This window comes from Polypterus senegalus, chromosome 6 (genome assembly GCF_016835505.1).
Source record: "Polypterus senegalus isolate Bchr_013 chromosome 6, ASM1683550v1, whole genome shotgun sequence".
Lineage (NCBI taxonomy): Eukaryota > Metazoa > Chordata > Cladistia > Polypteriformes > Polypteridae > Polypterus > Polypterus senegalus.
In genome coordinates, this window is record NC_053159.1 from 188,170,732 (window position 1) to 188,184,178 (window position 13,447).

At 38.8% G+C, this 13,447-nt stretch overlaps 1 protein-coding gene across 1 annotated transcript in view; it reads right to left on the reverse strand.

Moving 5' to 3' along the window:
- Window positions 1-13,447, reverse strand: part of dnajc10 (DnaJ (Hsp40) homolog, subfamily C, member 10) — a 90,385-nt gene that overhangs the window by 47,049 nt on the left and 29,889 nt on the right. Inside the window, exons 7-9 of the mRNA XM_039757731.1 lie at window positions 11,617-11,710; window positions 8,145-8,222; window positions 5,587-5,630 (exon numbers count right to left, since the gene is read on the reverse strand). Coding sequence (XP_039613665.1) covers window positions 5,587-5,630; window positions 8,145-8,222; window positions 11,617-11,710 — 216 coding nt within the window. The remainder of the gene's footprint in view (window positions 1-5,586; window positions 5,631-8,144; window positions 8,223-11,616; window positions 11,711-13,447) is intronic.

The window sequence follows — 13,447 nt, forward strand, 5'->3', positions numbered from 1 at the left end:
GGTGTCATTAGCCACTAGCTAGTAAATGTTCAGTTTTTCAATTATTTTTTGATGTGGCCACTCTGCTAAATTATGGTGCTGCATTACACGATTGCAAACACTCGTATCATTAGCGTGTGTGTGCTTACAAAAAATGGACGCAAACAAACATAAGTCCCTGTCTAAGAAAACTTTTCAAAGAAAATCAAAAACTCAACGAGAATGCAGCCGTGAATTCTACAGCACATTAAATGCGACTGAAAGGCATATCGCTCATTCAGAGTCAAAAGCCAGGAACTGGGTGGAAAAGGGAAAGTACCAGACTAGGTGGCTATCGGGCTTCAAATGGCTTTTATACATTCTGAAGGAATAAGCGATAATGTGCAAGTACTGCTGCAGTAAACCTACCTACTTTAGTTGGTAAAACAGATTGCGTGTCAGGATCACACAATTTCAAATGTATAAAAAACACACACCTGACACCAAATGACATGCAACAGGCTGCAACAGTGTGATGGGTGCAAGCAAATGTGCCAAAGAGTCTACGGCGGTGAAAGTTTTCCAGACACAAAAAAGATGAATGATAATGCAAAAAGGTAAGAACATTCAGTTAAAATAAATTTGGCATATTACACAGAAGAGGTAAAACTAAGTTTCACATAAATTAAACCACTTGTTTTGCTGCAAAAGGAAAATAGTCTAGACACTTCCCCAACATATGACAAGTCAAGTTGGGGAGCATGCACTTGTACAGTGCGTTGCCGCACCCACTACACGACAAAACAACTTGGCATCCTGGTTGGTAACCCCCCAGGCAGACATGCAGTCCAGTCCCACCCTCCGGAAATCTATCTGCCGCAGCCAGGTGTTACGTGGGCGACTCCTTGGCTTGGTCCAGTCACTCAGGTCCTCAGCAATGAGGTTTGGATCACCCTCGGGGAAACGTGCCACATGTCTGTAGTGCCGTAACTGGTGCTCCCTCACAATGCAGGTCGTCATGTGCCTCATTCGTGATACAAAGTCAAATCAACAGTACCCAAGGATTTTCCAGAGAGACACAGTACCAAAGGAGTCCAAGTCTTCGTCTCAGGTCACTGGATAGTGTCCATGTCTCGTAACGTATGACAACGATGTTCAATATACTGATCTGATTTCAAACATTACTGCAGACTTACAAATAAATAAATTAAGTCATGATGCTGCAACTGATTCTTCAGGGGTGGAGTATTGTGGTGGTCAGATATTTACATAAAAACTTGTAACTTAAATTTCATGTTTAATTTTGAAGTGTGTTTCTGAATACATAAGGCAAATTATGAGTTTAGTTAATTTACTGAAAACCGTTGTTTTTAAGTAAAGAGTGAGTGTGTGTGTTCATTGCATAACCAGAAGTACTTGTGTTTTATTTCTATTTATTAATATTTAATTTTCAATGTATTAGGCTATTCTATAAATGTTGTATCAAATTTTGATTTGTCCCCTGCTTGTTTCCCTTGCCATAACCCCGTCCCCCCCACCAAGAGCCATTGTGACTAGTGGGACTGAACGCATCCCAAGGAGATGCTCCTCCGAAACCCCTCTTAAATGGTGATACAATGGGAAAAAAAAATGTTTCTTTTTTTAACCTCGTCTTTGGTCGATCAGCTGCCGCTCCCATGCCGTGTGATCTGCATTTTGCTCACCTAAGTCCAACGCTACGTGCCATTGCGAAGAGGAGGGCTGTACGCACCCCAAGGAGATATGTTCACTCCTCCGAAACCACTCTTAAGCGGTGATAAAATGGGAAACAAATAACAGTTTTTTTTTTATCTCCTCTTTGCTCGATCAACTGCTGGCTTGCTGCTACTCCCATGTCGCGTGATCTGCATTTCGTGTGGCACTTCGAAAGTTTTAAAGTCACTGCCTTGTCTTTCTTCTCCCCAAGACATCCTCAAACACTATTCAATCTCTTTTTACTGTTCTGCTATTTCACTGAGTAATATTTTCCGTTTGTTTGCGCTAATGTGATCTTTACTCATTTTTTTCAGACTTTTGAATTTTCTTACTTCAATGATCTCTAACCTGCACTGCATGTGTATCACGGGACTTGCTTCTTGCGTCCAAAGATTGCAAGTATGACGTGACTTGCCTGTCTCACAGGATGTGAAAGTGTCTCTCTGTCTCTCTTCAAAAGATAACTTCTCTTTGTAGGAAAAAAAGACTCATCCCAAGTTGTTTTTTTTTTTTTTTTTTATAATAGAGAGATATATTTCTGAAAATTTAAAAGAAATCTGTTTATTTGCAGAAGTTCCATTTCATTAATTTTTTGTTTAATTTGAAATGATTTCTTAATCCTTCCAACTAATTGATTAATCAACAAAATAATCAACAGATTATTCGATTTTCAAACTAATCGTTAGTTGCAGCCCTAGACTTAAGGACATCAAGAAGAGCAGAAAGATGGTTTCCAATAGGAAGGAGAAGAGCAGGAAGACTAACATAGAGGTGGAAAGATATGGTGATAGAGTGAGCAAGAGACAGAATTGCAAAAGAGGAAAAAAAACCTGGAGGAAGTGGCACAGGATAGAGAGAAGTGGGTGAAGTTTTATAACAGGTAGGGACGCAGCAACAAAGATGACAGAAACGTAGCTAACTATTATTTGCTTAATACATACTTTATTATTTATCGATTCATTGATTCACTGCCTGGTTTAGTGATCTAACAAACCAAAATTTTAAAAAGCCCCAGCACATTACTAAGCATACAGCTAAAGTTATTGGGGCTGATGTAGATGATCTGGCAAGTGTGTGTCAGAGGACAATGCTTATCTCAACTGATGACAGACATCCATTACATGTACAACTTAACTTCAGTAAATCAGGAAGGATAGTCGCTTTGAAAACCCACACAAATCGCTCCAGAAATTCCTTTTTACTAAGGAATATCGGAGAAAATGATTAAGGTTTGATATGTATCTTGTAACAATTTTTGTGTAAATATGCATTATCAAACTGCCTTACCTTAACCTGTCTTGTCTCATTTCTTTCTGTCTGGTTATTAGATGCAACTGAGAAGGCAAATTTCATGCTTTCTTGTGTAAAAAGGACTAAATAAAGCAACCTTGAACATATCTTCTTTATTCGTGTTTCTGTGAGTGTGAGAATGCATGGCGGGTCAAGGCTGGATGGACTCCTGGGGTCCCCGTAATAAAATAATCACATCTTAAGTGAATCTTTAAGATCCTTGCGACCGCTACACAGTTGTAAATTCATGGAATTGCAGTCAGGCACAGATTTTTCTGATTAAACATTAATTTTTAACAGCGGTAGGTTTAGCTTTTAATAAACATGACAAAGACGCTTTACTTCTAAGACATTTAAACTTGCCAGTACTAGGTTTGCAGATATCGACAATTTTCCCCAATTGGGCCACCAAGGGACATTTTAGATTGAAAGCAGTCATCATAAATGTTATCTTTCTCAAACTTCGTTAACAGTATGGTTTAGACCAGGGGTCACCAACTCCAGTCCTGGAGGACCACCTTGGCTGAAGGTTTTTACTCTAACCCTTTTTTTTTTTTTTAATAAACGATTGCCCGTTTGTGCTGCTAATTAACTTTTTGGGAATTAATTTTAATTGAATTGCTTTTTTAAGATTTATTCCCCTGAATTTATTCATTTCTTTCATTAAATGGCACCCAAACATAAATGAAATGTGAAGTAAGGGAGTCAACAACAGAAGACCAACTAAGTCAGGACCTCAAACTCCAACCAATTTCTCTCCAACCAGCTGCTTAATGAGGTGCTGCTTCTTGTCATTAATTAAACCCATTCTTTAATTCCATGGCTTGTTGCTGCTCTCGTGGTGCATTAGCAGACATTTCTAAAATTGTTGATTTTCTCTTTTCTATGAGCACTGCTAAAACGTTTTCAGGACCTGAGCAGACCAACATTCCTGAGACCTTCATCGTTCTTTTCAGATATTGTATGATGGACACCAGTTGTTTTTTGTATCTCATTATTGTTTGGCTACTAATTAACGAAAAACAGACAATTAAGGGGTTTGAGTCTTCAAGAGCAAGTCAATTGAAATTAGTTCAAAAGAAGTTAATTAGCTGCAAAAACAGGACAAAAAAAAAAAAAAAAAAGGGTTAGAATGAAAACCTGCAGCCATGGTGGTCCTCCAGGACCAAAGTAGGCGACCTGTGGTTTAGATAGCAAGGGGTGTGGAACAACGTGCCTGCGAAAATCGATTGAGGAAAAAAATAACGTCTTATACTTTTGAAATTACAAACCTGTATTAATGCTTCAAATATATAGTATGTAACAAGTTATATAATATTCTAATCCACTTAATATGATATGTATAAGGTTTTATTTATCGCATTTTATTTTTGCCAGGTTTTGAGGAGACAGAGCAGAACAAATTCATATGCAAGCATGAATTTCACTGTACCGTGGACTCATGAAGATAAGCTTGGACTTGAAAATGCAGGTCTCCATTTAAAATAACACAAGTGGTTTCTAAAGACGCTCCACAATTGTTTTCATTTGTTGAATAGCTTTGCTACTTTAACTGTTGAAACCTGATTGGGATGCACCTGGACCAAATTTCATGCATCATAATAAAGGGTCTAAATACTTGTGTCAAGGTTATATTTTAGTTTCTTATTTTTAATAAATTTGCAAACATTCCTAAAATTCTGTTTTTGCTTTGTCATATTGGGGAAGCGAGTGTTGCCTGATGAGGAGACAAGTTGAATTTAAATAATTTTAGCACAAGGCTGCAACATAACAAAATGTGCAAAAAGTGAAGGGGTTTGAAGACTTTCTGAATGCACTGTATGGAGTAAATTACCAAGTAGTAGAATTTTGGGGTCTTCAAAAATCGACTCAAAGTGTTATTTTGGAGGAATTAGGTAAATAGGATTAGTGAAGCTTGTTGGGCTGAATGCCCTGTTCTAAAGTGTCTAAGTGAGCGTTGCATCAATGGCTTTTTCTTTTAAAAAGGAGTGGCCTTTAAAAAACACAGTTTTAATGATTTCCAAGATTCTGTTAAACCAATAATACTGGGCTGTGTCACCAGTAGGGCATAACAGGGCTAAATTAGTTTCCTCTGCAGAAGTCTGATACAACCGAACAGCTCCACATTCTTCATGAAATTTTGGATCAGTCATATGTATCCACCCTTCTCTAACCAGATGTCCTACTCCTTGATTGTATTTCTTCCACCCAATTGCACAATTTCCTCACACTCAGGGTAGAAATCCTCCCTTTCAGTTTGGCCTACACCCTTGAGCAAGTCATCATTTGACAGTGAGTACACTCACGACAATAGCAGTCATGCCGTTATTGCCACACAGATTTTTTATTTTTTTTAATGGTAGATATAGTCTTGTATTATGAACTGACCATCCTCCCACAAGAGCGAATGGCAAAACATTCATATGTGGATAAGGGGAGTCTTTTGCCAGTTTTTCATAATTGATACCTAACTGTATCCCTGACTAGGAGAAGATGGTACAGACAACAAATGGCCATGTTAATGACTGAAAGAAATTTTTTGATGGCCACTGGCCATAGAAGTGCACAAGTCTTAAACCTATACCATAAAAAAAACACACTTACCAACATTCCTGCTAATTTATGTCGGGTTTCTGAAGAAAGGCAATCTAAAATATAAAAAAGAGAAAACAAAAAAAAAACGACATCAGATTGAACAGCATTGACATTAATGAAATACATTAAACATAACTAAAAGACACATTAGCAAGTCCATTATCTATAAAAATCACATCTAACACCTCATTTTCAAATAAAATATTTTTGTAGATATAAATACACACACATATATATAATATACATATATATACATATATACACATATATATAATATATATATATATATAATATATATATAATAATATAATATAATATATATATAATATTATTATAAAGACAACTGAATGATTTGATTTGTTATTGCTGAAAGGAACACATTTTATTTATATTTCCAGGTTTTGTTATGCAGCATGTTCATATTTGAATTTGTATAATTTTGACAGGATATATTTTTATGGAGAGCAAAATCTTTTGGGATATTTAAAATCTAAGTTTATTTTTTATATAAAATTACATAAGAGTAAAGAAATTTGAATGTTTGTTCTTTTAACATTTACTTTATTTCTAACTTTTATAATTTAGACAGGATATATTCTTATGGAGAGCAAAATATTATGTTATTTAAGGTTTGAGTTGATTTATTCACGAATAATATTCCTGTCTGTTTTTACCATTCCTACCAAAGATATTTCTGTCGACTAAATACAAATTCCTTCTATTTAAAATTTAAATAGAACTTGAACAAATACGATAGTTCATAATATCCACGCAGACTTGCACGTAAGAGCGGGAGTCATCCGTTTTAACAAGCAGCGTATTGCACTGCTACGAAATAGCTGTGTGTGTATAAATGTAGATATGTATACACATACACACACACACACACACACACTCAATCTGATTAATGGGATCAACAAAGTCAAAACCGTAACCGTGAGAAACATGGAAATATTCAACAGAGTTGAGCTGCGGCAAACCTTGAAAGCTCTGCAAGTTCTGGTGAAGTCAAATTTGACTGACCGTTATCAAGCCGGCCACAATATCTCTGGTCTGCAGTAAACCTTCTTGAGCATCCGCTTCACTGCTAGAGAGTGCTGAATGTCGAGCAAACCAAGTGACACAAACATGCAATCCAATTGGCTTTTCAGTACAATTGTTGGGTATTGTGGACATCAATAAAGATATGCAGGAAGTTACAACTGCATTAAATGTAATTTTCTCATTTCAATTGCAATGATTACAAATAATCCATGTTGCCTAACAGGGCACAGGCCCTCTTCAAATTCTCCTGCAAATTGTATGGTTCAAAAATACTATTGCCTCTGTGCCAACAACACCTGATAGGACTGAGTGCCTCTTACATGCCATCCATCCATTAATTTTCTAACACTTTTCTGGACCGGGTCATGAGGACAGTAGATACCCAGACGTCCCTTTTCTCCACATTAGCTCCACCAACTCCTTTGGTGGGTACAGCTACCAAGGTGTTCCCAGGTCAGCGGGGGATATGATCTCTCCAGTATGTTCAAGGTCTGCCCAGAGGTCTCCTCCCATTTGTAGAAGCCCCAAGTACATTTGCAGGGAGGCACCCAGGGGGGCATTCTAATCAAATGTCCAAACCACCTCAACTGGCTGCCTTACAATGCATTTGTCAAGCTAAAAAAAAGCCTCTACTCTATCAATATTTGCTTATCTGAAACCGGGTCATGGATGCAACAACCTTAGGTCCATTACGTCCCTTCCCATACACACTTGCCAATTCATACTAAGGGATCCAAAGGCATTCCCCAGGTCATCTGGGAGATATAATCCTCCCAGCAAGGCCTGGATCTTCCCTGGGGGTCTCCTCCGAGTTGGTAGTGCCTGTAAAATCTCCACAGGGAGGTGCTCTGGGAGGCATTCATATCACATATCCAAATGACCGCAATTAGCTCCTCTCAAAGTAGGGGGGTCAGTGTTTCTGCTCTGAGCCTCTACCACATTTCTACGCTTCATACCCTCTCTCTAAGGGAAAGCCCAGCCACTATGCGCAGAAAGCTCGTTTCAGCTGCTTGTACCGGCGAAGGCGTTCTTTCAGTCATTACCCAAAGCTCATGACAATAGGTGAGGGCAGGGACGTATACCGACTGGTAAATCAAGAGCTTCGCCTTTTGACTCGGCTTCTTCTTCACCATTACGGATCAGTATAGCGACCTTATAACTGTGCTTGCCGCCTGAGCCCATCTGTCCATCTCTTTCTTTTCTTTTCATTCGTGAACAAGACCCCAAGGTACTTAAACTCCTCCACTTGAGGTAGTAACTCGCCTTCCACTCGGACAGGACAGTCCAGCTCATCTGAGGACCATGACCTCAGGTTTGGAGGTACTGATCCACATCCCTGCCACTTCACACTTAGACAATATGAATATTAAAAATGTATACTGGATTAAAGTACTGGTTCACAGCAAAGCATTTCTAATTCAAAACCATGCTTTATTTTCAAGTTTTAAATAGGAACTCGGCTCGTCAAATTGACAAAAAACAAATTATACATTTTTTTCTTACTGTTGCAATTCCATACCTACCTCCTGTGCTGGCACAAAATGTGATTAGCCATCCAGTGCCTGATGTAAATGCAGTCTCCACCGCTTTCACAAAGTTACCTGAACATAAAAATTAAAACACAGCTCCTTTAAACAACTTTTCACTAAATGAAGAACATTCATAATGATTTTACCATTTAAATTAATGAACTTTACTTAAAGTGCACAATCACCATGCAGCATAGTCCTAATAAACCGTACAAAAAAATAATACATTGGCTAAAATATAGAAAAAAAATTAAAACAAAGACAACGATATTGCTTAAACTGAAGCAATATTAAAACTTATGTTAATGATTATCAACTAGAAATGAAAATAAAAATAGCATTTAAGAAAATATTTCAAACATGATAAACCTAATTCAATTCTAAGGTAGATTATAATGAAGGGAGTAAAAGGAGGTTTTTAGTCTTAATTTAAAAATGTCAGCTGAATGTGCTTCTCTAAAATATAATGAAAGCCATTACAAAGATGAGGTGCACAACAGACAAAGGCTCTGTGACCAAGTGATTTTTTTCTTAACTGGGGGAATGACCAAAAGATCAGCATTAAGAGAACGAAGAGAGGACCTGCATCAGAGTGATGGCAGGAGCAACATGTGGAGATGACAAGGACACGCCTGAGATCCAAAGCAGAACACCTCACCTGTTAAACCTGGTGCTGGAGATGTTATGCCTTCTCTTCACTGATGATGGAACTGCTGACAGGAGTGGCACAAACATCTGATCTACTTACATTCCAGTAAGTGCCTCTAAACTCACTGGATGGTGTTTCATCCTACCACAAGATAGGCAACACAGGAGTTTCTCAAAGCTAAAAAAATGGACAACTCTTGAATGACCAAGCCAGTCACCCGATCCAACTGAGCAGGCCTTCCATATTTAGAAGAGAAAACTTAGGAGATAAGCCCCCCCGAAACAAGCAAGAGCTGATGATGAGTGCATTAGAGCCTTCGCCGAGCATCACCAGAGAAGACCTCTGGTGATGTCTAGGAATGGCAGACTTCAAGTAGTCATTGCATGCAAGGGATATGCGACAAAGTCCTAAATATGACTGCTTCAATAGACCATTGCCGTGTGCCAAACATTATAGTGCACTGAAATGGGGGGGGCCATTTAGAAAAAGCGTGTGGCTGAAATGTACGCAAAGTGGTGAGATGGCCTTCTGCTGTTATGCACCCAAACTCTGGAATAGCTTACCAATAGGAATTCGCCAGGCTAATACAGTGGATCACTTTAAAACAATGCTAACAACTCATTATTGTAACATGGCTTTCTCAGAGCTTCATTTTAGTTTAATCCTGATACTCTGTATATGCATTTAATTATCAATATCATTCCTGGTGGCTCCGTAATCCATACTAACCCCTACTCTCTCTTCTGTTCTTTTTCCGGTTTTCTGTGGTGGCGACCTGTGCCACCACCACCTGATCAAAGCACCGTGATGTCCCTGCATTGATGGATTAAAGGCCATAAGTCCACCGTCATCATCAAGTTCTTCCATGTGAACTGATTGAGGTCACTGAGGTTAGGTAGAATGCCTAGGAGGGGGCTGGGTGGTCTCGTGGCCTTGGAAACCCTGCAGATTTTATTTATTTTTTTTCCTACGGCCGTCTGGAGTTTTTTTTTTTCTGTTTTGTTTTTTCTGTCCTCCCTGGCCGTCGGACCTTACTTTTATTCTATGTTAATTAATGTTCCCTAATTCTGTATTCTTATTTATTTTGTCTTTTTTTTCCTTTCTTAATTATGTAAAGCACTTTGAACGACATCATTTGTATGAAAATGTGCTATAGAAATAAATGTTCTTGTTGTTATTGTTGTAGCTTGCTGAAGTAATAGGATCTTGGCCATCTTTTTGCTTAGGTTAACTACGCAGCCTCCGTTCCATATCCCAGATCTCAGCTTCAAGACTCCTCAATCAACATCTCAGAAGAGCACAGCAAATCCATTTTGGGTCGGTGAGGCACTTGGGGTTCTGCTAAGTCGGACTGTAGGTCTTCTCATTCCACTTTTAACACCGATGTATTGCTGCAATGGATATATTCTCTGCTCTTTACGCGGCTCTTTGAGGAGGCTCACTATCCTTAAAAGGACTACTCGTCTTTTGATGAATTAGTTGGAAAAAACATTTGACTTTGCAGGCTTGCTATTTATACAGCCACCCCTGACACTCGTGACATAATGCCAACTTGGGTGCCTCATCCCTGGCTGATGTAACTTCTCAGTGCCTTTACAATACATAACTCAATATTATTAGATACTGCATGAAAAATTTAGGGACTACAAAACAAAAATCTGAGGGTTTAAAAAAAATTACTGGGGAGGGGGGAAAGTTGCACATTTCGTGAATTATTATTTGATGGAATTAGTGAGGTTTGCTCCTAGGATGTTAATGGAAAACTAAAGAGAAGGCCAGAAGGAGTTGCATTGTGTCTTTGTGGACCTATGACATGGTTCCTTGAGAGGAGTTGTGGTATTGTATGAGGAAGCTGGGAGCGGCAGAGATGCAAGAGTAGTATAGGATATGTGCAAGGGAAGTGTGACACTAGTGAGGTCTGTGGTAGGAGTGATGGATGCATTCAATATGGAGGTGTGAGAGCAAGGGAGCAGATCGAGGAGACCCTGGAAAGGTGGAGAAATGCTCTAGAAGGGAGAGGAACGAAGGTCAGTAGGAACAAGACAGAATACATGTGTGTGAATGAGAGGGAGGTCAGTGGAATGGTGAGGATGCAGGGAGTAGAGTTGGCTAAGGCAGATGAGTTTAAATATTTGGGATCAACAGTACAGAATAACAGGGACTGTGGAAAAGAGGTGAAAAAGAGTGGAAGCAAGTTGGAATGGCTGGAGAAGAGTGACAGACTGTTATCTACAAGAGTGAAAGGGAAGGTCTACAGAACAGTAGTGAAATCAGCTATGTTATGTTATATGGGTTGGAGACGGTTGCATTGACCAGAAAGCAGGAGAGAGAGCTGGAGGTGGCAGAGTTAAAGATGGGTGTGACAAGGATGAATAGAATTTGAAATAAGTACATCAGAGAGTCTGCTCAGGTTGGATGGTTTGGAGACAAAGCTAGAGAGGGGAGATTGCGTTGGTTTGGACATATGCAGAGGAGAGATGCTGGGCACATTGGGAAAAGCTTGTTAAGGAAGGAGCTGCCAGGCAAGAGGAAAAGAGGAAGGCCCAAGAGAGGGTTTATGGATGTGGTGAGAGAGGGCATGCAGGTGATGGGTGTGACAGAACAAGATGACAAGGACAGAAAGAGATGGAAAAGGATGATCTGTGATGACAACCCCTAACGGAAGCAGCAAAAAGAAGAAGAAGACGACGACGAATTGTCTAAACACAACAGGTAAGCAGAAACTGATATGCAAGTCCTGCTTAACATTCTGTTCTCAATAATTGCTACTTAATAAAATGATTTTACTTATTTTTACTTTAATTTTTTTCTCCTTACCAGTCCATAGTTCTGTTGCCTGGGTTGTGACAAATTGCATAGCAAAACTGATAAGGCTCTTCTTTGATCGATCTCCATAGTATTTCTCTGGATTCTGGAATAAATACAAGAAGCTCTATAAAATTCAAATTAGTAACATTGTGATATATAAAAATATACCTGTTTAAAAAAAAGAAACTAATAATATCTAACACTGCATTATTTATAATCTTTTCAAAAATGTAACCCTCTCTCTCTCCACTCATTTACAAATCCACTTAAAACAATGAAGGACTGCAAGAGACAATGCTAACAATATTTTTTATGATGAGGGTAAAGGCAGTTTGAAAAATACATGGTATACTTAATGAATAGAAACTGATGCAATATAACACATTAGCGATGGCTTATATGTAATTTGAACATTCACAGCGCAATGCTCTGCCATATATATATGAGGTGTGGCAGAAAAGTAATGAGACTGATTTTTTATTTACCAAAGTTTTTATTTTTTTCAAACATCAATGTTATCCCCTTCAAAGTAGTTCCCTTGGGCAGCCACACATTGATGGAGACGTTGTTCCCACTGTTGGTAGCAGCGCTGGAAGTCTTCAACCGGTATGGTCTTCAGCATGTCCGTTACACTCTTTTGGATGTTTTCTAAAGTCCCGAAATGACGTCGTTTGAGGAGATTTTTCAGTTTAGGAAAAAGGAAAAAGTCACACGGACTGAGGTCAGGTGAATAAGGGGGCTGGGGAACCACAGGAATGCCTTTTGAGGTCAAAAATTCTGTTATGGAGAGGGCAGTTTTTCTGCACCATTTTGGCACAGACCTTTCGCATGTGCAAATGTTCAGTCAAAATTTGATGAACGGTAAATCTGTTCAAATTTAATTGTTCACTCAACATTCTTAATGTTAAACGGCGGTCTGACCTCACAAGAGTGTTCACATGTTCAATGTTTTCATTGGTTTTCGAAGTTGAAGGCCTCCCGGAACGGTGTTCATCTTCAACGTGTTTTCTGCCTTCCAAAAATGATTTGTGCCAGCGAAAAACTTGAGCTTGGGATAAAGAATGTTCCCCATAGGCCTGTTTTAACTTTTCAAACGTCACACTTGCCGTTTAATGGCACAACATTGCTCCAAATTCCGCTGTTCCATTTTGTGTGACGCACAACCAAAAACACAACTTTGCTAATAGCAGTCACAAAAATCACGTAGTTAACGGAAGGAGCTGAAACTCGCACTGAGCTATGGGAGGGTACCGATACACGGGCTCTATCAAGGACAACAGCGCAGCGTTGCCAGTCTCATTACTTTTCTGCCACACCTCGTGTATATATAAAGAAATTAAATACAGTTGGCCTGTTCCGAGCACATACAAACATACAAAAAACACCAGAAGACAAGTACATTAGTGATTCTTCCTTGTTTGTTAATTTATTTTTAATTTTTAAAGTTGTGTTTTGTTTTTTTTATTATACTTTTCCCCAAAACAATTAAAAAAACACTATTTTCCTACCAGGCAACGCCGGGAATTTCAGCTAGTAGAAGGATATTTTAAAGGGCACTCACACAACTGTAAAGACTAATGTCTATAGTCGACTTCAGGATCAGTGAGGACATGATTGATCTAGGCAGTTCATTTTTAGCAGGCACTTATGAAAATTGGACTTGTGTTAGTGGGCCAGGGACTTAGTTTCTTTGACTCTTTTTGCTCAGAACAGAGTCTACGTTGTACAATGTTGAGGAAAGAAAAATGCCCTCCAGTTCATAATGTCGAGCCATTCCTAATTTGTGCATAACTGTTGAAGCAGTTCTCTGCCATCAGATGAAGCTCTTACAAAATAAACA